The sequence below is a fragment of the Cervus canadensis genome, chromosome 1, assembly GCF_019320065.1.
Source record: "Cervus canadensis isolate Bull #8, Minnesota chromosome 1, ASM1932006v1, whole genome shotgun sequence".
NCBI lineage: Eukaryota > Metazoa > Chordata > Mammalia > Artiodactyla > Cervidae > Cervus > Cervus canadensis.
In genome coordinates this window covers 39,692,234-39,718,620 of record NC_057386.1, presented here as the reverse complement: position 1 = coordinate 39,718,620, position 26,387 = coordinate 39,692,234, and the positions used below count along the sequence as shown (strand labels likewise).

General features: G+C 38.3%; 1 protein-coding gene across 1 annotated transcript; it reads right to left on the bottom strand.

The window, feature by feature from the left end:
* Positions 1-3,491: 3,491 nt before the first annotated feature.
* Positions 3,492-25,512, bottom strand: NUFIP2 (nuclear FMR1 interacting protein 2). The gene is made up of 4 exons (XM_043479209.1): positions 25,127-25,512; positions 18,797-20,521; positions 7,775-7,807; positions 3,492-5,898 (listed from the first exon to the last, which is right to left on the bottom strand). Exons 1-4 carry the CDS (start codon positions 25,404-25,406, stop codon positions 5,846-5,848), a joined length of 2,091 nt encoding a protein of 696 aa, XP_043335144.1. The 5' UTR covers positions 25,407-25,512; the 3' UTR covers positions 3,492-5,845.
* Between the last annotated feature and the right edge of the window lie 875 nt (positions 25,513-26,387).

The window sequence follows — 26,387 nt, the reverse complement described above, 5'->3', positions numbered from 1 at the left end:
ATTGGACTGGCTTGGGGCAATATTACTTCTCCTTTGTATACAAACAAAACTAACTCCCCAGTATATAGTAGACAATTGCTTTCCTTCTAAAAGATCAGCAACAAACCAATATTACTATTTCCTTTAAGCCATTGTTCCCAACTTCTCTTTTTGAGGCAGAGGGAATAACAAGCAAAATTAAAAGATTTTCAGCAGTAGAAGACATTTTAAGGCCAAAATGTGTAATACTAACAGAATTTGTATTTTCCTAAGTTAATATCCTTCACAGGCCAATACCATAAAAAACTTTTCGTACTGATCTCCTCCCAAAGGGAATTTTTAAATCCAATCACTTTTGCTAGTGGCTGTGCTACAGGAAAGGTACCAAAGCAACCTATAAAGGTATGGTATACAGTCATGTAAAAAGTGCATCACATTCTTGATTTTTCAGTTTTTCATAGCAGCAGCAGGATTATTCCAAGACAGAAAATAGTTGTATTTTCATCCTAAAATGCAACAATACCTAATGAAATGTATTCAATATCATGAAAGGATCCTCCTCCATGGAGGATAAATGAAACAGATTAATAGACAAACAGGGGCAAACTAAAGGCATTCATCATATTTACATATTAAAACCACTTTTGTTAACACCAAATCTTTACACCTAGCAAAAGTAATATTTAAGGATAAAGCAGACATTACTAAAGCAGTATCCATTTTTGGAGCCTAGTTTAGCACCTGAGGAGAGGATATATGGAAAGCTATAATTTACCTCAAGTTGGCTTGTTGGTCTTTAGAATAAAATTTCAATATGCAATCAAAGTGAAACTGGACTGGAAAATAAATGTTTGCAGCTATTTTAATAAGGCTGTAGAAAAGGGATACTGCAGTATTATAAAATGGCTTTAGAACTCTGGACATAAACAAAACTTTATAGGGAAGTACGAATCAACAATCCCATTTGTGAGGATGGCTGTTTCATAACATTTCTAGCCCGGAATTGCTATTTGACTCTCCCAGTAATGCAAAAGCAACATACCATTCATACTTCACTGGGTGTTTTTGTTGTGCAGACAATTTAAAACTTCTATTTGTAAGCTCCTTCTTGAGTAGCAGAATGATGTGAAATTTATTAAAACCCAGTAAACTTCTGAGTGATGTGAAATTTTGCTTTTGAATGAAGCCAATGACTGACTCATCCTTCTTTAAACCAATCCATGGTGGTCCTTGTTCTCACACATCTGAACAGATTGATGTATATTTTTTAAAAAACATTTTAAGATAATTAGAAGCAGAAGCCCAACTTTCTCACTATAAAAGAATCCTGGTGCTCTGTCAGTTAATGAAAATAACATCCTTATTAAGAGCTAATAACCTAAAGCATCTCTGCAAACATAAAGCAGCTTTTCTCCTAGTCTTATCCTCTGGCCCCTCCCCTTAAACAAGTAACACTCTGGGTGGGGGGGGGAAGATGAGCAAATTCTAATTTCTTTTAAAAATTCAACAGTAAAATTATGGGTAGGACCACTGAAAGACACTGCCTGATCAGAATCTACAACTGGTGCAGCATTAATGAACCTGATCATAATATGTATTTGTCCCACTATAGTCTGTTGTATACAGTTAGCATAGGTATACAAGAGGGATCATGTGTTATTTGAGGATATGGCCCAGTGATATAACTATACTCATAATCCTTGGAAACTATGGACTTTTAATCTATTTCTAGAACTGGAGGAAGAAAGTCTTGAAACGATGACTTCCTCCTTAGAGGAGTTTAAAACCAAACAACGTTCTCTTCCAAATTTCCTTGACTGTGGCCATTTGGTACATGACAAATATCACACTAAATGGCTTTTTTATATTTAAAAAAGGTTACAGCAAAAAATAAACCATTAGATGCCTCCAGTTGGGTTAGCAACAAGCCTAACCACCAAGCACAAAACTACTGCTGCTATGTAATGTTTTGTGAAGAAACACATTTTGTATTGTGGACAACACTCATAATTGAGGTTTGCCATTATTTCCCCTAGAAACTGTTATTTGAAAAAACAATGCAGCACTTTTTTTTTCCTTTATAAAGTTTTTGCAAGATTCTGTGATTAGGAAAGCAGATTAAGGAAAACAGCAAAATTCTAAACCTCTCCAGCCATTTATTTCGAGAAAAAACAAACTGGCATTAACAAATTTCTAGTTATTGTCTATCCCCTCTCCTAGAAAGGAGAGGAAGTGCTAACTATAGATGCTGTAAATACACTGTATGTGAAAGCTCATTGCTAAAGTCAGAGGAAAGGCTATGGAATTAACTTCAGTTCATTAAAGTGGGGTGAATGAAGAGAAAGATAAATACACCCTGTCTTTTGAGGGGAAGGGGAATTATTCAAGACATCTACGAGAGTGGTATGTGACGCAGACACCTACAATCAAGACAGATTTAAAAAAGAAATCTTCACCCATAATTAGTATCTTCATAGCTATTAAAAAAATAGGTCATGATTTCATTCTTAGTGCCATTTTTCAAATACTACCCTTTTAAGGATTAAAACCACCTGACTTTATTCTGCGTAATGAAAACAAATGGCACAAAATAAATACAAGTTCATTCTCTGAATACTAATATGTCTTGCACACATTCTTACTAATTTTTAATATTTCCTTCTCTCATACACACACAAGCACTCAACACACACACAGACACACACCTTTTCAGTCTTTATAATGGAGGGATGTTAAAAATACCCTCTAGACTGTATTTGGTTTATGCTACAGTACTAATACTCTGAGTTGAAGAAAAATTCTTTATACCAAACAATAACACATCAACATTATTTAAATGTGCTAAATTAATCACAGCTGAAGTTTAGAAGCTTACACAAAATAATCAGGAAACAGATCAACTCTTTTAAGATTTTTTTTTTTTTTAATAAGTGCTCTGTAAGGAATTGTGTGAGGACCTAAGAAGAAAGATTGCAACAAGTAGAGTTAAGTGTTACCAAACAGCACAAAGGAGATATGTCCCAAAGTCCTGCTTGTACCTAGGCAAGTAAGTCCATTAACCCAATGCCCCCAAAATACTGACAGTTAATATAATGGGGCACTAGGGTTCCAGAAGGTAAAGAGACATCCCTAACTCTATACCTCTAACCATATAATCAAGGAAATTTCAGTGGGGGAAATCAAAGTGAAATGTTGCATTGTTTCATTTAGAAGTGAGACTCAAAAACCTTTGGACAAACAGAGAAGGGATACATTCTCTTTTTGGCTTCTCTAAACAGGGAGGCCTGAGGGATATGGAAGGGAAATAGGAAAGCAACAACAGCTTGTCAAAGATATTTTAAAGTTAAGCGTTGCTTCTAAATTAAAAATTCAGATGGGGGCTGTTTTTCTAATTCCTTTTAAAATATATATTCATTCAACCTCTGTATATCACAAACCCAGAAAGTTTCTTGTGAGTTGTGAGACAGAAGAGCTTTCAAATACCAGGCAAGCAAAATAGATGCTTAAAATAAGGTGGGGGGTGGGGGTGGGGATGAGGACGAGAAGAGAGGGAGAGAATCTGGCCCTAAGGCGACAAGTGGTTACACAAGGCAATTGAACACACAGCAGAACTTTAAAACCTATAAAACAAACTGGAGCCTTTTTTTCCTTTAATCAACCTTGTTATCTTTTTTTTTTTAACCTTTTGAAAATTTTTATTTAAAAAAAAAAAACACAAAACACAGACTTCTTTCACTTCAGTATGTGGTATGATGCATTTTCCAGTTTGTTCAATGCTTTAAAGCTCAAGGATGCCTCTGCTTTCAATTGTACATGGGCCTGAAGCATCCTAGCTTTTGGCAAGCAGGCAGGAGACTCAACAAAAATCAAAATAGAACAAGGCAGACTAAATGCAGGGCACATCTGTAAACATATTATACATTTGAAAATTACAATATCCGTAAAAGTGATACAGTTTACAGGTGAAATGAAACTATCTGGAACTGGCCTACCACAAGTTTCTGAACCTGGACTGATACAATAAGTTATCTTATATATATATATATTATGTATAAAAGTTTTGTTTACATCAAGTGGAATTGGCAATCCATGCTTATACTTTTAAAATCTAAGCAGGGCAGAAATCCAGACTATAAAGGTATTTTCTCTACTCTATGCTGAGTCCAACAGCTTCTTTCACAAACTACTTGTTAAAAGCCTCAAATAATCAAACAAAACAAGAAAACTCATCCATACTACAGTCGCTCAAAACTGGACATTTCTTAAACAAAAGGGCTGAGCAAAAGTAGCTACTTCCTCCCCAAATAACCCTGGGGATCCAGTCTACTTTTATTAGAAGACTACATCTCTCTGTATAAATACCCTGCTATTTTAACCTGTATTTGACATACATGGATATACTAATTTCTGTGTTTGTGTGTGTGTGTGTGTGTGAGAGACACGATGCTATGTCAGGCCAGAGAACTTGTTTTTATGCCACTAACATCACCCAACCTTTAATTGGACCCTTAGTTTCTGCACACACAAAAAAATTTATTTTAGCATGCTATATACAAGCTGCAGTGCAACAGGATGGTAATGTGATAAGACAGGGCTGATGCTCTTCTCTGCCCAAAAGAAAATTTCCAGAATTTCACATTATTTTCCTTAAAAAAACCCATTTGCTCTAGTAATAAAATATATTTATTAAGATATAATTAGAAGCTAATAAGCTCAGAAGTATAGTTTGCATGAAAACACACCTTCTATAGGCAGGGTTTATTACCTCCTCACTGGCTAAAAACATGAAGTTTTAGTTTTCATGGACTTTTTTCTTCCTCTTTTAGATTTCTGAGAAATTAAAGAGAATTTACAGAAAGGTACAGAAGTTTCTCTTCAGATGTTTGATGAAAAACAAGAAAAATAGCACATTTAGTGTTAGTGACAGAGAGCAAGTCTGGAGCACCTACGGTTGAAAAGCAGAATATATTTTTGCTCCCACTTACACAATTACATTAAAACATGGGCACAGGAGTATTTTTCCAGATTAAATACCTAAAGCCAATTGTTTGTTCTGTAACTTTTGTTTAAATGACACTCATGAAGTTTTTACTTGTTAAAGTCCAATATGTAACCAAAGCCAAGTGAACTATATGTACCACCAACTATTTCAGAACTGTAGAACTTCAATGCCCTCCCCTATCCCCCCCCACCCCACAAAAAAAATAAAAGGAAACAAAGAAAATATTTCCCAACACACCACAGAGGCTGCTTACTCCTGGCAAGACATGCAAATCATATTCGCTTTAAAAAAAAAAAAAAGACCCCTGCAAACTTCAAGGCATTTTATCCAGCATTCTCGCAGGGCTCAAAGTAAAACCAAAAGATCAAGGGAGGAGTGGGGGAAAATGTTGAATCATTCTTGGTTCCCCGTGATTAGTGTATCACTTTAGTCACAGAACAAGATACAGGGATCTTTAAAAGTGGATTTGCCTTTCCAGTGGGTCATTTGTTGCCCAAGGTGATGACAGCAGGAACTTTAGAACCACGCTTGTTAATAAGTCCATATTCATTAATCACTTGCATTCACACTTAAAAACAAAAACTAAAAACAAAACAAAACTATTCAGTACCGGAGATTAAATAACCATGTGTAGTCTCTTGAAATAAATTTGTTTCCTTAAGAAGTCTAATTACTTTCAGTTGCCTTTTTTAAATAACTATATATATATAATGTATATATATATATATATTTGTATATATTATCCTGTGATTCTACTTATGGTTCCTCTGCTGCGTTGAAGATCTAGGAGCATAAAAGCCTTGTGTCCCCCATGAACGGTGGCTCTAATGCTGCAGAAAGGTTACAAATAGGCAGTCTGGTCCTTCATTGATCTGGACTATCCATGGCTTCATTGTAAGTGATTATCCTTTTGGGATCTGGAGGGAAGGTTAAAACATAAACATATAAATAAAAACAAAGTCTAAAATTCCCAAATGCCCATGTTCAAAAAATAAATCACAATAACCATCATGTAAACTGCCTGCTTTTATGAAAACACAATTTAAAGACCATTTCCTCTTTGTATTAACACACGTGTGACCCACTTTTCCTCAACCCATTTCAATGGATTCCCAGGCAAAAGGTCCTCTTGCCAGTGAGGGAGACTTCATATTAGAGGGTTGAGTTCAGTTAACCAGGACAATGTGCTTCTACTGACTATAAAAGCAGCACATTTGAAAAAAGCAGACAAAATTTAAGTCGTCAATAATCCAATACTTTAAATAAAAACTCAGATTTATTTTCTTTTGTTCCTGACAAAATGAAGTCAAAATTTATTTTAAGCAGTGTGGATTGTCTAGCAAAGAAATGTTCAAGTTAACACCTAACACCAAAAACTTCAGGTTAACTTAAGTCTGGCAGAACTATCATTTCAGTTTTAATTATGACTTATTTCTTGCTTTTAATTTCCCACAGTACCTCCAGACTTTATTCTCAACAACAGAAAAACCTGTGGATATCCTAGGCTCGACTATAAAACAGTCAGAATGTGTTTGGCCAAACATTTCAGCGTCATTTTAAATTCCCGTTATTTATCTGTATGCCCCCATCTTCTGGAGAGCAAAGATTGCATTCACATACTACATCTATCTATCCTAAGAACTTTTAATCATACACATGCTTTAGTAAAAAAAAATAGGAAACCAATTAAACTTGCTATCTAACAGAAAAGTATAAAGGCCTGAAAATAATATAAAAAAACTCAAGCTCACCTCAGGCCAAGAATCAATCTAATTTTGTCCAGAAACAATATCCTTTCTAGAACTCCAAGGGACATCCACTAGCAACTTGCTGTGAAGATAATGTTCATTCTTAATAGTTAATAACCATTTTAAAGTGAAAAACAGGTAGGTTTACTTTTGCAGAGTGTATTTTATAGACGTGTTTAAATTTGTTTGAATAAAAAGGTACACAGAGAGCAACACAAAATAATTTAAGAGCTTGTTAGTTATTTTCAGGCCACAGCTGTGTTAGACAAAAAATATCTGGACTAAGAATAAGAGCGAGCAATGTTGGAAAATCAGGGAAACTTACTTTTTAGTCTGGACACTTTACACTCTAGTTTACATAGCTTACATAATAACCTCTCTGTGCCTGTTTCCTAATTTCTAATAAGAAAATAGAATTTCTAATGCCTCTCAAGTTCTGAAAATCTAGGACTTTCACATTCGCCCGAAATTCACTTATTTTAACCAGCAAAGTAGATGGAAAGTGGGATCCAATTCAGTTACAGAGCTCTGAAAGCCAAAACCTACCAATATTAACCTATCAGTGTTAGTGACCAACTCTGTAAACTAAAACTCACTTCTATTTCAGGTATCCCACAACAAATATATTTTATTATATTTGGACAGAAGGTACTCAGTAATTAGGACAACCAATTTCAGTTTTTTGAGAACTCCAACACAGATAAAGATTGGCCATAAGTGGAAACACTTATTTATGTTGGTTTTCTAGATTAAAAAATATTTTTGGTCTGTCTTACCTTCATATTCAGGGAGGAAAAATACTCACATTCTTTACACAGCAGGTAAAAACTACACTCACATACATTCTTTTCACTTACAGTATTACCTTGTCTTTAGCAGTCCTGGTATGGCAGCTACTGTCCTTTGATTGTAGTTATTATTAAATAACTTTAAAATACAAAGTCTACTTATTTGGTGGGCCACTATTCATTTTATTCCCACCCAAAAATAACGTACTGTAAGTAGTGATTAGTACTAACATTTCAGGTAACCTAACCATTCTTACCTTGCTTCTGCAAATTCCAAACAGATTCCATTTCTGCAAAGAAGGAAAAAAAGAATTCTTTTTAAATACTAAATTTTGCAGAGCAAAGTTTAAAGCTGCACTTTTCACTTTAAACCTAAGAAATATAGACTGACTATTGCTGGGCTGGAGGAAGGGTTGAAATAACACAGTTCTAGGAAACCCAGACAAAACACTCATATTTTCCTTTAGTTGTTGAGTGTCACTAAGATGCTCTGCAATGTTGATTACAGAAAGTCAATTATTACCTGAAATCAAACCACCAAGAGAACAATTTTATATGCACAAACAGCAAAGATTTGCAGATGCATGCTATAGGTAAATGATTAAAAACAAAACAAAACTTATTAAAAACAACCCAACATCTTTCAACAAGGTGCCTAGATCTTTTGAAGGAACCATCATCAAATTTAATCAAACTAGACCTTAAAATGCCTTATTAAAATTTTACTTAACTCTTTGCTATATGTAAGTAGTTCTCTCCTCCGAACCCAACCTACTCATATTTAAGCCCAAAGGTCAAAATGCCAATGCATGCCTATTTATTAATAGCATTCAACCTTTATCTGCTCAACTCAAATGTGATTTATATATAACATGCCTACTTTAGTATCTTAGAATAAGTATGTACATGAAGAAACTATAGTGACATTATAGAGAGAGGACAAGGAAAACTACCTGAAAGCACAGAGAAAGCTTCACAGAAGGGATATTTAAGTCTTGAGGAGTAAGACAGTGGATGACTATTACAGCATAAGAACCAAAGGACTGTACTGAGTAACAGGAATGACCTAGAACTAACACTGAGAATAAATGCTCTTCCACGGCCAGATAACTACCATTCTGAAAAGACAAAAAAGTGATTTTTATTCTGTATAACTGGATGTTCCGTATTCTGTAAATTTTTTGTATTCTATAACTTATCAGCAATCAACCATAGTTAAAGAAAAATGAAATTGGAGCTCGTTAAGATCAGATATAGCTGAACATGGACTTTTTAAACATGAATTATAGTTAATGTACAACATAATGGCTCCCTGGGGCTAAAACAGTGTGTACAGATCTAAAATTACTACTTTTTATTTGATGTGTACGGATGGGGGCAGGGAAAAAGACTGGCAGGAAAACTCCCATCTCCTAGGAGGTCTAAGGAGAGAGAACTGCAACCAATCTAATGGGGGGGGGGGGGGACAAAGATATATCAGGAAAGCATTTCTAGTCATGGCACTCAACTATCACATCCATACAATTTCTAACCCTATTAGTTTCAAATAATTAGGAGGAGCTGCAAGAGTCATTAAAGCTGTTGTCTACAAATTTCTAGATCTCAGAATAGCTTATTTTAACAAGTCCAAAGATAAGCCTTTTCCTGGTTAACATCACTACAAGAACATCAACCCAACCACATTTTCCCTTCTAAAGTACAATACCACATTTGCAACAAAAATTCTTGAGGTGTTCTGTATTTACAGGTTCCTTGATGCTCATTATTCAAAGTTTGCTTAATGCAAAGAAATCTATATTTAGTTGTATGTTGAGAGAAGAAAGAATAAACAATACAACTTTCCAGTGTCATATAGCCCACCTAGGCTGTAACATTTTCCTTTCTCTTCCCCACCAAAGAAATCTTCAACCTACCCCTGCCCTACTCTTTTTTTAGGTGATGGGGAGGGTACTATATTCAAGAGTCACAGCAGCAGCCACACGACTTTAAAAGCAGAGTAAATATACATGTTTTGAATAAAAACAACAATAGCTATTTGCAAACACTTCATTTCTTTAATGGACTGAAGACATTTCCTTAACTTCAACTAGGACATTCAGCTTTACATTTTACTCTAATATTGTAAAAATCTTATTGCCCTCAAATATGGGCTCTGCAGTAGTGACTCTCATCATGAGGAGGGAAAAGGGATGGTCTGACCTAGCTAAAAAATTAGTCATGGGCCAGCCTAGCTTCCAGTCAGGAAATCAGCATTATCTGAAGTGTTGTACTAAGAAATGAATGCAATTTCCCTTCCTGCTATTTAATATTACTTCTGTAACTGGTAGCAACTTGATTTCCTTGATTAGAATTTTAATGTTTCTATGAAACTCCAAGTTAAGATGTAAAAGAGGAAATAAATCAAATACTGTTTGTATGATTATATGCCATGTTTAAACCACTCTAAAAAGACTAACCAGAAGCTAGTGATACAGAGCACATGGGAAAGAAGTGAATGACATTTTGCCCTTTTTAGGTTACAAGTTAGGATTCAGCTGTTAAATATAAAATGAGTTTCTCTGTATAATCTTGTTTTAACTATCACAAGAGAAGCTGAACAGTATAAAGAAGGCTATAGAACTATACAGAATCACAACATAGTAATTAATCTTTTTACTTTTAATACTGCCCTCTTTTACAAACACACACACACACACACACACACAAACACCCAAGTCTTTAACATCCCAGTTGTTTTAAAACAGGCATCACACACACAAAAATAAATAAATAAAACAGGCATCACAGCATCCAATTACGCAAACAGTTATTGAGAAATGGCCACAGGGCCAAACTTAGTAGTCAATTTTGCCAAAATCCTGTCATTTAGACCATTACCATACAAATTTGAGATTTTACTGTATCAAAATTTTAAAAATTCAAATACAATTGAATTTTTACATCAAATTAAATTTCCTCAAGTAATGCCGCTCAAATGAAGAAAATTTAACATTCAATTTCCTAAAGCAGACAACTTTGAAATAGTCCTTATCACAAGGCTTCCTGGAGTAAACATCCAATTAAATACAAGTTCTTAACTCCAAGTTGATTAAAAGGCATTACTTAGTGAATAGGGATACAGATGCAAAAACAGAAAGAAATACTCTCTCTGTGAGCTCAGTAGAGTAGGTAGGTAACTTTTCTAGGTAGAAGCATCAACACAAACAAAGCTTGATGGCATTAAACAACGTGTGCTAACTTACAGCAGTCAGCCAACTGGGTTCTACATACCACCTGTTTTTGCAAATAAAATCTTACTGGAATAGAGCCTCACCCAGTGCTCTTTTGTACAAAGCAGAACTAAATGACAACAGAAACTCTATGGCTCGCACAGACTAAGATATTTACTATCTGATCTTTTTTTTTTTTTACTATCTGATCTTTTATAAAACAAGTTCACTGACTCAGGCTTCAGCAGTCACAAGTAATTTAGTAAGTCAGTAAGATGAAAAGATTTAGACAAAGAACACCACCATTCAGGGAACAGAGCTAAAAGTTGCCACAAAGGAAGATTCAGACAAAAATGCCATTTTGGTATTTGTGGGAAAGAGCACAAAGCATTCATGAAAGAAAGTTTATTATTTAGTCACATAGGTGAAGGGAAGTCACTGAAGAAATGAAGTTATTATAGTACATGCTAGGAATGGATGAAATGAAAATAGAAAAAGCCCAAAAAAATGTTACTGCAAAAGTGAAGAAATTAGGGCAGTTGTATTAGAGATGGAAAAGAATGAAGATGTTAGAGAAGATCCATATAAACCTAATGACAAGGGTTGTATGTTAATTCACTAAAGGCGAAGCCAAGAAAGGGCAGTTTTGGGGGAAAAAATGAATTCAGTTTTATACACACAGCACTGGAGTGACATTGAATTGAATACATGTGGTCTGAACTCAGCATAAAAGCAGCTGAAGAAGTCTTAACTAATTCACAGAAACAGGATTAGATTACCCAGAGGAGTCTCAAAGCCTGAAAAGGGGACTGAAGAACAACATTATTTGAGAAAAAGAGAATGATAATACCAAGAAGACCAGGAATGTCGCATCAAACATACAAAAGTAAGAAAAGTAGATAGAGAATGTAAGGAGGGAGTATTCACAACTGCAACTCTCACCTAAAGTTGTCACACACCACATCCCACAACATATGCACATGTGTGCGTGCTTAGTCACTAAGTCGTGTTGACTCTCTGCGACCCTAAGGACTGCAGCCCATCAGGGTCTTCCCAGGCAAGAATACTGGAGTGGGTTGCCATTTCCTTCTCCAGGGGATCTTCCCACCCAGGGATCCAACCCATGCCTCCTGCACTGCAGGGAGCAGTTACCCATTCGCCTTTCTCTTGGACAGTGCCACTGCCCTGGTTCAAGCAGTGGTGTCTTATGCAGATTTCTGAAGTTGTCTTTTATCTAGAGACCATTAATTGAGTCTCAGTTTCTATCTTCTCCACTATGGTTATAATTCTCTTTCTTTAAAAATATAAATCTGAAATTGATCACATTGCTCAAAACATTTCAATGGATTCCCATTTGCCAACATGGAGATGAGTTCTGTGTGTCTGATATAAAATTTATTTCTAGAATAGGTACATTAACAACTCGATAAATTAAAGGTTTTTAACATGCACTATTCACCTTTCCTGAAACTGAGTGACTGGCAAAATTCAAACATAAGCCGTTTTCACCTAAAATATTCTGACTCTCCTTCTACAATAAGCCAACATTCACTTCTTTGAATTCTAACTACCTTTGTCCCCTGACCCCACCCACTCAACCTTAGTGTTTTCTCTGTATTTCAAATGCCGTTTTCTACAGAACAGTCACATTAGTGATATATATCTTTCCCATTACATTGAGTTTCTTAATAACATGAACACTGTTTTCATCTACTTATCACCAATCCTTCACACAGTACTTGGCACAATAAATAAAACATTGATTTGAACAGAATACTACTCATAAATCAGTCAAGGAAGTAATAATATAGAAAATGTTTCAGGTAGACCCATTTGAAACTATTATTCAATCTCTTTTGACCTACAAAAAGCAATTTCATATAGATTCATATTTTAATTCTAAAATTCTTCAAAGAAAAAGACCGAACCTAAGAGGGTTAAAACTAAATAGAAGCTTAACTTTTTCTCTTTAAAATTGAAAGATACTACTGCCCCAGTTAACAGAACATATTTAAAAACACTTAACATTTTAAGTACATAATGGCACCCTCCAAAAAGAATCAAATCACACATAAGGCAAAACAAGCTGACTCCCACAACTGTGAACCCCTAGATCAATTTATCAGTAATTATGCCTTCCAATCCCTTATTAAGATATTTTAGATCAAATTCTATAAAATCCTGCAGGGGTGGTGACATAAATTTAAATTCTGCTTCTCTTCCTAGTTCAGATTTACTCATCCTTTTTTTTTTTTTTTTTACTCATCCTTTTGATGATTTCTGGCTATCCCAATACTGTGTTTTGTTATTGTACCCTCTCCTCAAGCACTCATTGTACCTATCTGCCTATTCTTTTGGTTGTCAGAAATTTCTCCCTATCCTTTTTTCATTTAGACTGTACCCATAAAGAAATACAGTACATTTTCAAGTAAGCGGATTAAGGTATTTGTAAATCACCACCTTTTCAGTAAATGGTAAATTAACTCTTCAGTAGATCCATTTCAATCCTATATTCCCAACTTGGAGCTACACCAAGAGACAGCACAATTGTCAGGACCACCTCTAAATACACACAATAGAAACCTGGAGCACTTATTCTATTACTTTTAATGGTAAAATATAAAATTTAAGTTGCTTAGAATGAAACTGCTAAAAAAAGAAAAAAATAATGCAACTGCTGCTGTGACAGTAACAGACAATTTCTGCTCCTCTAGCATGGGTAATTACTTCCCTTTCCCTCAGGATTTAGGCTAACAAAACCTAGGAGTTAAATTTTAGCTTCTATTAAATTCCTTCAAAGTTACCTTCCAGATTAGCAGCAAAGTAACTAGTGTACTCGTAAAGCAGAATTAATGAGAAATCAAGTACCCAGTATGGCTGTTAAAATGGAAAGTCACTGGTAAAAAGGATCTTACACAATGTTAAGAATTACTTGTCATAAATATTCCTATGTCTCATATTACAGAGAGAAAAAAAGGACTCTTCCCAAATCTAGGATGTTCAATTCGGACTGAAACCCAAGTCAAATCTGCAGGTACTTGTTTCTAAGATTGTTAGGAAGATAGCTTTGATGGCACAATTATGGGCAAATGCAATAAAAAGCACTGAAAATGGTTATCAAGCATGGCGTTAACAAGAGAAAATTTAATATTCAGATCTTTTCATGAACAAATGTCTAAACTGTATGAATAGTTTCCATCAGTTTAATTAACCATAACTTGTCTCCTCAATATCCTATTTCCCATATCCTGTAGATGTAAAAATTATCAGTTCTCTCTTGCCCTTACCCAATCTAAAAACTTTTTGAAATGCCTGTTTTATTTCTGGATAAGTAATACAGTCACAAGACTGAAAATACAAGAGGAAAATCTTTGTTATTTCTCTGCCTGGACTGTCCCAATAATCTGACTGATCTTTTACTTTCTAGTCACCAGAAAAACGCCTTCTAATCTACCCTACAAATTGGTGCTACATTAATCTACGTGAACACAGACCTACAAGTCAACTGTTTAAGAGCAACTCAGTTTTCACAGCAGTTGAGTACAACCTGGTATGACAAAACAAAGGCTGGTATTTTATATTATGAAACCCAGGCTTAAAAATGATAAATGATTTGCCCAAACACATAGGAGTCAGGAATAGCAGCATTAATACCCCTGTCTTTTGTCAGTTTAAGTTACATACTACCAATCTATCTCCGATACTCAGAGGCTCCCCCTGCCCTCCGATGGGAATTAAAAGCCTCCATGATTTGACAGTAATTTACCTTTCTTCTCGTGTGTGTGTGTGTGTGTGTGTGTGTGTCCTCTCACCACATCACCTTTCTTCTCGTGTGTGTGTGTGTCCTCTCACCACATCACCTTTCTTCTCGTGTGTGTGTGTGTCCTCTCACCACATCCAAAGTGGATACCTTTCAAGATTCACATCACTCTTATTTTCCAACTTTTCTGTTCTTTATGTTTCGTTCTCTGCATTTTTTTTTTTTTAGTTCTACCACTTTATTGCTACCAACCCATTTCCCTCCACCCTTGTGCACACATGCTCAGTCATGTAATCCCATGGACTTCAGCCCGCCAGACTCCTCTGTCCATGGACTTTTCCAGGCAAGAATACTGGAGTGGGTTGCCATTTCCTTCTCCACGTTCTCTGCATTTTCATTAAGTAAAAAGTTTTCCCTCATCCATCAAAATCCAGCTTAAATGCCACTGTCTCCAGGAAAACATACCCTGCACTTACTCTTCCTACCTTTACTCCATTAGAAATTCTCTCTCCCCGCCCCCCCAAAAAAGAAATTCTCTCTCCCCTCACTAAAATCTCTTATGTGTACCCTTCTTAAAACATTTAAAATCCATGCCTTAAAACCTGTGTATTATTTTCTCCTGTACTGAAGTTCTTTAAAGGAAAAGACTCACCCTGAAAAAGCAAGTCTTTCATAACTAAGCAAAGTACTCTGCCTATGAAGGTAGAATACAAGGGAAAGGAAAACAATTTATTGTACAACTCTTCAGTAGTATGGAAAACTATGACAGGAAAAAAAAAAACAAAAAAAGATTAAGCTGAGGAAACCTCCCTACAGACCTAGAGTTCCAATCCTAGTCTGTAATTAGCGTCACTCAGTGAGTTAAATTTTTTTTTTTAGCCCCCCCGCCCCCAACCCCCGCTCTCCGCCCGGCTGCTGGGGATTCTAAAATCTTTTTTTTAAATTCAGGGTTCAACTCAGATCTACTGGATCAAACCACTTATGCCAATAACCTGCCAGCTGTGGAGGTAATAGAGAAAGTTTTTCAGTCACCAGAAAAATAGCAATAGCTATTTTCATGCAATAGCCTATAATTGCCTCAGGAATATTTTATACCAGATAACTTTCACTTTGACTTACCCCAACCATCAAAAATTAAAATTTATCCCCCCTACAGTTCTATGTGTTGGATAAAACTTACCATATCAAAGTATTTAATGAATACTCCAAAATGTCAGCATTTTGAATGCCTGATATCATTTAGTGCAATATTAGCCAGGCAAGGTAAATTAACCAGTTTAACACTATAACCAAACACAAATCAATGTTACTTCTGAAGACTTGGCTTCAAATAAGTTTAGACCATTTCAAAACCAATGACATCACCTCAGAAAGTTAGAAATCTAAAATTTTCAGCCTCAGATAACAAATCAACATTTCTGAGTAACTACTTTGAAGGTGGCAATGGTTATGTGTCTTGGGTATGTTCATTAAAAGCCATCTCTCTATAACATACTCAAAAGTATCAATGAATAAAATCCTGACTCCCAACTTCACCCAGCACTTCCCTGGTGGCTCAATCATCAAGAGGCTTCCCAGTTGGCAGTAGTGGTAAAGAAACTGCCTGCCAATGCAGGACATGTTAAGAGACATGGGTTCGATCCCTGGGTCGGCAAGATTCCCTGGAGAAGAGAATGGCAACCCACTCCAGTGTTCTTGCCTAGAGAATACCATGGACACAGGAGCCTGGTGGGCTACAGTCCATGGGATCACAAAGAGTCAGCCATGATTAAAGTGACTGAGGACACACAATGGTAAAGAATCCGCCTGCCACTGCAGAAGACACAGGTTTGATCCTTGGGTCAGGAAGATCCCCTGGAGTAGGAAATGGCAACCCACTCCAGTATTCGTCCCTGGGAAATTCCACGCACACAGGAGCCTGTTGGGCTATAGCTCATGGGGTCACAAAAGAGTCAGACACCACTTAGTGATTAAACAAAGATGAACTTCAATCAACTTTACTTACCGATTACTTTTGAACACTTGAAAAGACCATACTAAAGGATTCTTTTAAAGGACAAAGGATCTTTCAAAGAATATTCCAAAAAGCCCCACCGATTACCTCTTTTAGAGTTTTAGAAAACTTGCCTTAATTTAAAAAGATCTTCCTATCTTTCAAAGGTTGTGACACAAAACAAAATTCAAATAAAAGAAAAATTAGTGACCTGATGGATCAATCTACATTTGGCAGAAATTCAAAGAATCTGCCACTTTGTGACCTCACTGAACTGAACATTGTTTGTTCTAGGTAGGAAAAAAACAATACCAATTTCTTCTCAATAATGTCCAACTACAAAACTCAAACTGATGCACTTTTACTAAAGCAAATCTTTCAGTAACATCACCAAAACTAAATATAACTGCATCCATGTAGGGGTATTTAGTTTCTATAAGTATCACTGATTTCATATCTGTTTAGCCCATCTGGAGGACAAATATATACACATAATATCTAAGAATAAACAAGAATTAATACTCTCATTTAAAAAGGTCTGCCTTTTTTCCATAATAAAAATCAGACGTATCACCAACCAAGTACCTAATGGAACAACTTGCCCCAGAATTCTTCCAGGTTGTGAGAGATCATAACATAACCATACATCCTCTCAGGTTCACACAACCACCATGGCTGTAAAATACTTTGGCAAAGACTTTCCAAGTATAGTGGTCTCCGGAGGCCAGATGGCACAGAAAATATTACAACACTCACCCTGGCAGAATTTAACTTATAATTAACCAATGTCTTAAAAAAAACTATTTATTTTTCCCCTAAACTTTCCTAAAAATATACAGCTCTTAGTTAACATATATTTACTTCCAAAGAGCAGTGCTAGAGAAAAATGAAGACAGATAATTTTATCTGCCAGGATTTCCACTCCTAAAGTCCCATAGGCAATTCTATTTATTCCCATTTTTTAAAGGAAGAAAAATTTAAATGGGTTTCTGTTTACTAAATGTTTTACAATCTGCAGATAGAGAGGTATGGAGACTAGATAATTTGCTTAGAAGTCACATAAATAGCTTTGTTATTCATCTATAAGGCAGTGATTCTTCTAAGGAAAATATGAATTGCTTCATCACCACCATCATGCTACCTCTTCCTTACAGGTGCAAATCATTGCCTAAATGAGTTACTGTTCAAAATGGGGCTGTGCAGTATATATTAGGTGTGCACATGCATGCAGGGGGTAAGGATTTCTTTCAGGGGAGGTGCGGGAGACAGAAGGAAAACTGAAAACCACTGTTCTCCAAAGCAAAGAGGTGCTTGTAACATCATTTGTAAACATCATTCACAGAACAAAAAACACTGTTCGGAGTTTGGGATATGGCATATATATGGACTAATAAACAAGGTCCAACTGTATAGCACAGGGAACTACACTCAATATCTTGTGATATACCATAAAAGAAAATATGAAAAAGATATTTTGCTGCAGAGCAGTAATACACTAATTCAACTACACTTCAATTCAAAAATAAATTTTTAAAAAACTGCTACATGAACACTGCAAAAACAAACAAGAAAACATTGTTTTAAGGATTTAAATTACTTACACCATAAAACAAATTTTCCTTTAAGGCACAAATAAACCATATCCTTAAAAAGTTATTAACATGGAACTTGAAAGATATCTGGTTCCTTTTTAACATGGGCTTTGGGGCTATGAGATACAGAGACTTCCTAAAACCTGGTCCCTATAATGCTAACTGTACCTGTAAGTGTAGTTTATTTTCTAGTTACCTTTAGCACCCATTACTCCTTCTTATAAGAACACAAATTAGCTGATACTCTTAACTTTTGGACTTCTCCGAAACACTGTTCCTATTCATTTTAGGCAAATTAGAACTACTAATTGAGCTTACTAATAAGCATATGATATAAAAAGCAAAGGAGAGACAACATCTATTCAAAGAAAAAAATTAAAAGAATTCTAATGAGTGTTTAAGAGAAAATAAAACATCATCCCTTTAGCACCCCCACACTTCTTTATTCCCTGAACAAAAGGCAAGAGCTCGATTATAACTTGTTTATATAAAAAGAAATGTTAAGTTGCAGAAGTGAATATTCCTTCTAAACTTCAGCCATACTATTTCCAAAGACCCTGAATTGTTTGATACCAGCTGCTTATCCATGATGTTATTCTCAACTAAGCTCTGCAATCCCTAAAGAATCTCATAGCAGCTTCCAAAATTCACCCTTAATATAACAGCCAATAAATGTATTAATAAACAACCAGTAAGAAATTTCATATAGGAAACAAACAAGTTACCTTTAGTGTGATATACAATAGCAGCCCTCAGGTCAAAAGAACCCCAGCTATCATTCCTTTCTAGGCCTCTCTGGTATCTCTGTTCTTTGGCGGAGCCTAACAAAGTGTTCGTAGGAGACGCCAGAGGATTTTGATTTTCTATCTCATAGTCCTTTGAGAGAAACACTAAAGCACCTTGACTACTGGTGTCTGCTTTTTGCAGGTCACCTATATGACTGGGTTCCAAGGATAAGGCTCCACTCTCACTAGTAGTCCCAGATTTTAGAATGCTACCCAGAACTTGAGGACTAGTCCGTTTTTCCAGCTCATATGCCTTGGGAAACACAGGATGCTCAGTTCCTGAGGGGATTATTTCAGCACCCTGTGAAACCAAAGTGGCAGGATATTCCCCTTGAAATGTCACCTCCATCACTTTATGATCTGATGACTTCCCAGTAACAGTTTCAGGGCCAGCACTGGGCTCATTGATAAATGATAAACCCCACTGATTTTGGAAGATATCCCCCAGGTTTTGCTGATCTGTCTGAGAGGGCAGATCCACTTGTGCTGTGCTCAACAGCACAGTTTGCATATTTGAAGGGTAGATAAAAAGGCTGGACTTAATTTGTTCAACAGCTGCTGAAGTCAGACTCATGTCTTGGAGAACTGAATCAGTCCCAGAAGGGATGGGTGTTAGAGTATTAGCAGCAGTAGTTAGCAGTGGCTGACCCCCTGGAGAATACACACTTGCATCAGTCCCTGCTAAAACTGGCCCATTAGAAAAGCTGGCCGAAGTAACAGATTTCAGCGCTGACATAGGGACCTGGGATAATCGACTTGAAGATTGGGTCTGAGTTTCCCCAGTAGATGATGAGGAGGATGAAGATGAAGATGGTGACACAGAAGAGTTCTGTACAGTTTTGTTGAGGTTTTCCTTAACTTTGCTTGCATAACTTATTTTAGGAACGATTTTAGCACTGCTATTGTCCACTGGAAAAACTGGGGGTGGTTTAAACAGGGTCCACGAGTCCTCTTTGGAGGCAACAGCAGAAGTATGCTTTCCTTTGGGCCGATCATCAAACTTTTTGCTGCTCACACCAGGCTTAATATCAGAGCTTTTCCGCAGCATATCACCCACAGCAGGTTTTCCTCGACTTGTTCCTCCAGGCCCAGTTTCATACTTCCAAATAGGCTTTGAACCATCTACTCGATTTCCCTTTTGTTCACTGTAGTCAGGCTTGAAAGTTTCAAGTCCCTGTTTTAAGGTTGGGACATTGGTCTCTTGTTGCATTATTTTGTCCTGCACTAAATTAAGGTTTTCACAACCCTTGGCACTATTGCGCCTAGCTTTCCTTTTTTTAGGAGTGGTATATCCGCTCTCAGATCCACTACCATCATTATCTGCTCCTTTGCCCATATAACCATTAGTAATATAGCCAGAATTATTTGTTACAACACCATTTGGAATTGCTATGGTATCAGTCTTGTCTATAGATTGGTTCTCTCCAGATTTATTTTCGTAAGACTTCCCATTCTTTTTGTCCATACTGTTTTTCTGAATAAAATTCCTGGTTTTAATTCCTGCTTTCCCAAAGGTGCTGGACTTTACAGTCTGCTTCAGATTAGTGTCTACAACTTGTTGGTTGCCATTGAGGACCCTGGAAATAGGGTTGGCAGCTTCCTCAGAACCCAGGTTCTTTAAAGATATTTCTCTTTCTCCAGCATTACCATTTAGTTCACCGTAGCCTAGGGGGAAAAAAGTAAAAAAAAAAAAAAAAATTAGAATATGTAAATTACAGTAGTACCTAACATTTAAGGACTATTTAATATTTACAATGTGCTAGACTCTTCGCTATGAGCTTCAGCTTTATCTTACTATTTAATAACTATGAGAAAACACTTGTTAGCCCCATTTACAGATTAGGAAGTTTACTAAGTAAGAGAACTGACCTAGGATCAAACCAGAGTTCAAGGTCAGAAATAATGTAACTTCTTAAGCATATCTCTTCTCTAATAGCATCAACCTTCTCATCATTCTCACAAGGCTGTTATAAAATTTCCTTTACCATTAAGAACAGAGCTACCCTTTGGGCAAAATCAAATTAAATGGATACAGTAAATCTAAATATTACAGGAAAAATAAAGACTGCACTTCTATGAAACCATAAATGTCTGGTGGTCACCGTAAGAAGTTCCTAATTGCATTCTGTCAAACAAAAAATCTAACAGTTGTGAACTTTTTTGAAAATGATGTTAAACTCGACACATCCCATACATTCTATCATACTGTTATTGTATGAAACCAGAACACCTATCTGCCGACTCTTACTACATTTTTCTTCATTTCATTATACTATACTGCCTAACCAAATGATTCAGTAAGAAAATACTAACAAATGAAAGGTATCTAATTTAAAAAAGTGTTAAGGTATTCAAGTTTAATTTAAGAACTTCAATCACCATAATCAGTTTATTATTACACATAATTCAATTGGGTCAACAACTTTTCTCATTTCCTCACTAGTAAAATAGTGACACTAGTAAAGTACCTTACTATGAAACATTCCCTACAGCATTGTGAGGTCAAGTCATTAGAAAGAGATACAAGATAAAGTTAAGGATAAGACTCACAGACACACACTCTCATACATTTAAAGCAGCTTTTCAGGGGGATGGGGGGAATCCAATAGTATTTGGTATTAGTATTGCAATAAAAATACTAAATAATTTGTCATTTTCATTCATTTCTCTTGGGCCTGTAGCCTGTAAAGGCTAAAAGGCACATGAGATTGTATATTTTTGTTTTCAAATTTTGTTTTAATATCCAATATGGTAAACAGCAATAAACATAACCCATATGACTAGCTCTTCATATATTTTCAGAGGATAAAGAACAGTAAGATTTTTTTTTTAAAGTTTGAGAACCATTGTTTAAAAAAAAATTGATGTGAAACAGAACACACTGAGAAGATTCACAACAGGGTTTACTATAATTTTAAGTCACTTACTCTGCATCAGTGAAATGAGCAAATTATATTAACTTTCAGAAAATAACTCAGGAAAACATACTTAAGGCATAACCGTTCTTGAGCAAGAGTGGCACAGAACCTGTTCCATGAGAGAATATATTTGTAAAAAGTTCTTAACTTCCACTAGAGTTATATTTTACTTTTCGTCTGGCTGAAAAAGGCATGATAACCAATCAAATCAAACTTCTGGTGAAAAAATTCTAACTATGAAACAGGAGAGAGAGCTGCTTAGGATGTTTTCTAAAAGGTTTGTTTTTCCCCAGAATCAGAAATTTCAACAAACTCTCAACATTTTTAACAGATATAAGTTTACTCGTGTACCACTCTAGACTAACCAGAACCACATACACCATTAATGTACTAACTGGCTAAAACAAAGGCTTGTACTCTTGGGCCAATTAGTCATAGCTTTTCACATCTCTTAAGATAAGCAGTCTTAAACACAAAAGTAAATAAATAAATAATCCAAAGTGCAAATCAAGTTGGACCAAAGCCAAGACTTTAAAATTAACTGGAATAATTTTTACTAAATTATCGATTTAAAAACCACCCAGAAGCCACTATACTTTTACCTCCAAGTTTTAATGACAAAAAGTATTTCTCATTTAACTGTATTAAAAATTTTCCACCAAAACAAAAACAAAATTCCCATGGTAACCTTGTTGGTATGCAAAATGTCTGACTTTTAATTTAGGTATTAAAAAATGTAAACATTATAGAATTACTGAGAAAAATCAAAGGCCTCCTAGTGCTTTCATTATTTAGGGTTGCCATGCTAAAGCATCTAACCCTACTTCAAAAGGACTCAGCAAAACTCGAGTCCTGAAAAAATCTAGATTAGTATCTGAAATTACCGAATATATTTGCATTTCTCCCTCTCTTGCGCCCTCTTCTGGATAAAGAAAAACTGTTCCTCTTTATAGGTTTGTGGGTAATGGGTCATAAAAGCCCCCCTCAACAAGCTACAGACACATTTCAAAAATCCTCACAAGTTTTCCTAATAAATTATAGACCTATGCATGTTGAAGGAACAGTAATATGGCCAGGACACACAAGAAAAGTTGCTCCCCCCACAGTTTACATTCTCTCATAACTGTTAAACCCAGTTTCCACTATTTATCCCCTTTCAGGATAAAGCTCAGGGGATACTTCCATAAGTAGAGAGAAGTCCTGCGGGGAGTATACTAATACCTGACAGACAAAACTGAATTTCCCAATCTGAACTGTAATACTGCCTTAGAGTCCAAGTAAGCATAGTTAAGATGTTTTTTCCACCTGAAGCTGAAAAAGATTTAACGTTTAAAAGAAATATAGGATGTACAGTTTCTAACAGCTTTTAAACTGTTCCAAACCCTTAGGATTAAGCACTCAACAAATTTAATGTTCTTTTCTACTGCACATCATCAGTCCCTATCACCCTCCAAAATGGAAGGTGATACCTCGATTTCAGTCTTCAATTACTATTAACTCTGTAATAGAAATAGTTTTTCTTCAGCTCTCAGTAAGAGCTTATATCAAATCTGACACCCTGGGTTTAATATTTTCTTACAACTTCAACTTATAAACAGAACAACTAAAATCTGTATGGTTATAAACTTTTAAGTTCATTTCTTCTCAAATGTTTTCTAAAATGACTTTTGCCCTCAATTTAACATTTGTTAAAGATAAGAGTTTGGGGATTCATATCGGTTTTAAAATGGGAAAACATCTTTCCTTATTAACATGAAATAAGTCTCATCCCAGGCAAGATGGTAGTGCACAAACCTCGTGGATGAGGCACCTCGGTTCACCCCTAAGGGCAAGAAAAAGGGGTCAAAAAAACCTCGTCCTCTCTTCCATTCAATCAAACACTGTTCTAATCTCATTCCTCAAAACCACTGCCCAAGCCCACAAGGTAAATGTTGGGGGGAGGGAGGGTTGTTGGAGGAAGATAAAACAAGCTTTTTTTGTAAAAATGAGCTGCTAGAAGAAAACGACCCAAGTGAAAGCCTGAGAGGCGGAGTCGTGAGCGAACCTGGCAGGAGACGAGGTTCCTGTGGCAGAGAAACTCGTGACCGGGGAGCCTGGTTCCCGCTGGGTACCCCACCCGGCCTTCAGGCACCGCCTCTACCCAAAATGTATCCCCCCCCGGCCCCCCCAGCCCTCCTGCCCAGAGGAGCGCCCGCGGCCGCCGCCCGCGGCCTCCTTCTCTCTCGCGTCAGCTTTGAGGCCGGCTCCCCGCCCCGACCGCCCGCGCCTCCCGCCGCACCCGGGAGCGGGAAACGCGGCCGCCGGCGCGCGGGGCCCGGCGCAGGCCGCTCCCCTCGTGGCCGCTTCCCTCCCCCACCCCAACCGCCCCCGCCCCTCACCCCAGGGACCCGCCCGGGGCCGCGCGGCCGCCACCGGGTTACACAACCCGGCCGGCGACGGGGGGGGGGGGGGGGGGAGGGGCGGCCGAGGGCCCGGGGCGCCGGCGCCCCCACAATGCTGGGGGCGAGGTGACGCGGGGGGGATCCCGAAGCACCCGGCTCAGCCGCGCCGGGCGCCCCTCGACACCCTTCCCCCTCCGCTCTTCAGTGGGCCGGAGTCGGTGACAGGAATCGGCTTCCAACATGGCGGACAGGAAGCGGCCCCGCGAGGAGGAGAGAACATTCCAGCCGCGCCGGCTCTGGGGGGAGCGGGCCCGGGGCGCCGGCCTCGGAATGAGCCGCAGGGACAAACTGGGAGGTCCGGTGCCCGAAAGGAGCGTCTAGGGGTGGAAATGACCCGAGAGACGAGGGGTCCCAACCGCCCCCCCCAGACGGGGAACCCCAAGGCCACAGGTGGGCTTGGGGTGGCGGGTGAGGGAGGGCACTTCCTCAACTCTGCCCCACTACCCTCTCCTCGCCTTCTGCAAAAGGGTCTCGCGACGCCACCCGAGCCGGAATTCGCTAGGCCTTCCTGAGTTACACCCCGAAGCATTTTGGGGGGCTGGGTTCACCCCCAACTCAGGGCCCCCAAATTAGGGTCCCTCCTGGGCCGCAGGAAGGTAAACGAGAGAGGAATATAAAGGCCAGACTTCCAAGGCCGACCCTCCGGGTTTCCCTCCAGCCCGGGCGGGGGCCGGGAAGGTCACACTGGCCTGGTTGGGCCTCTCCCATACTGAGGAGAAGAGGGCGCTGCAAACCGTGAGGCCCAGCCCGAGCTTTCGGAGAATGAAAGGGGGCTTCCCCACACCCGCAGGACACCGGCACGCAAACACACACACCCCGACCCCTTCCGCGCTTTTCCGATCCAGCCCCACCCCCATCTCCCGAACCCCCCCACCCCATCCCCCTTCCCCCACTCGTCCTCCCTCCCGGACCTGTTTTCTTCTTCGGCGTTTCCTGGTGCTGCTGGAGGGCGTGTTTCTGCTCATGTTTCAGCGGCTTTGGCTGGGCCTTGGGGCTGCCCTCGGCTCCATGCTGCAGGTATTGGTGAGGCTGCTGGTGATGGTGGTGGTGATGGTGGTTGTGGCTGTGGTTGTAGAAATAATAATGGTGATGGTGGTGCGGCTGCTGCTGCTGCTGCTGCTGGGGGTGATGGTGCGGATGGTGGTGGCTGTGATGGTGCTGAGACTGTGGCTGGCCGGGCTTCTCCTCCATTGAAAGCGGCTGGGACTCTCTGACTGAGGCTGCGGGCTGCTGCACCGTCAGGATCTGAGACTGCTTCTCAGGGCTCACTCAGTATATCTGAGCGCGTCTCGCCAGCGCACTGGTTAACAGAGCGATTCTGCGAGATTGGCAGCCGCACCCCAGCAATCAGGAGCCACGCTGAGCCTCTGGCCCCGCCCCTAGCCCAAATCCTCTTTCCTTCCCCTTCGCCACAGCCGCGGCCAACGCCACTTACCCTATGCAACCTCACAGGGCCGGGCCTTCAACGTCAGCACTATGGCTCTCTCTTGTGGCGCTTTCTCTCCTTCACCGCGCAGTCTGCGAACAGCACTTTCTACACTCCTCGCCAGCAAGCTAGCTCATGTCGAGGGCAGCAGATTCCACTGGCGATTCCACTGGCTCTGGGAGCCATCTGTTGGTTTTGCAGCTCCTAGAATCTATTGGCTTTTTTTTTTTTTTCCCCTCTAAATCCTTTTCCGGGTAACCAGAGGGGAAGCTCAATTCCCTTAACCCTGAGACCACTAAAGGGGCAAATCAAAAAGAAGAAATAAATACATTTTTAAGAATACAAGAGCTTCACAATCCAGTAGATCATTTTGTATTCTGGATTCATTTTGCTTTGTATTCATATGCTAATCTCTTCCTTTCCACGAAGGGATTATAGGATTCCACAATGGGGTATCTGTGTAATTTTCTAAAAGGGCACAAAGGGTTTAAATCATTGTTTCTTTGTAGTTGGAGGCAAGGGAGAGCGGGAGGAATGAAAATCTAAAAATCTACACAGAAGCAGTTGTTTGGTGGTGGTTTTTTTTTTAACTCTGCAGGTGAGGTCAACGGTGAATTCGAGAAAGATTTTAGAATGCAAAGTTTCAAGAGAGAAAGAGGGAAAGAGCACTTTAGAAGTTAAGTTTTAAAAAATGCTTTGCATATATGGAAAATATTGGAATGTAAAGAAATACTCTATTGCATTGT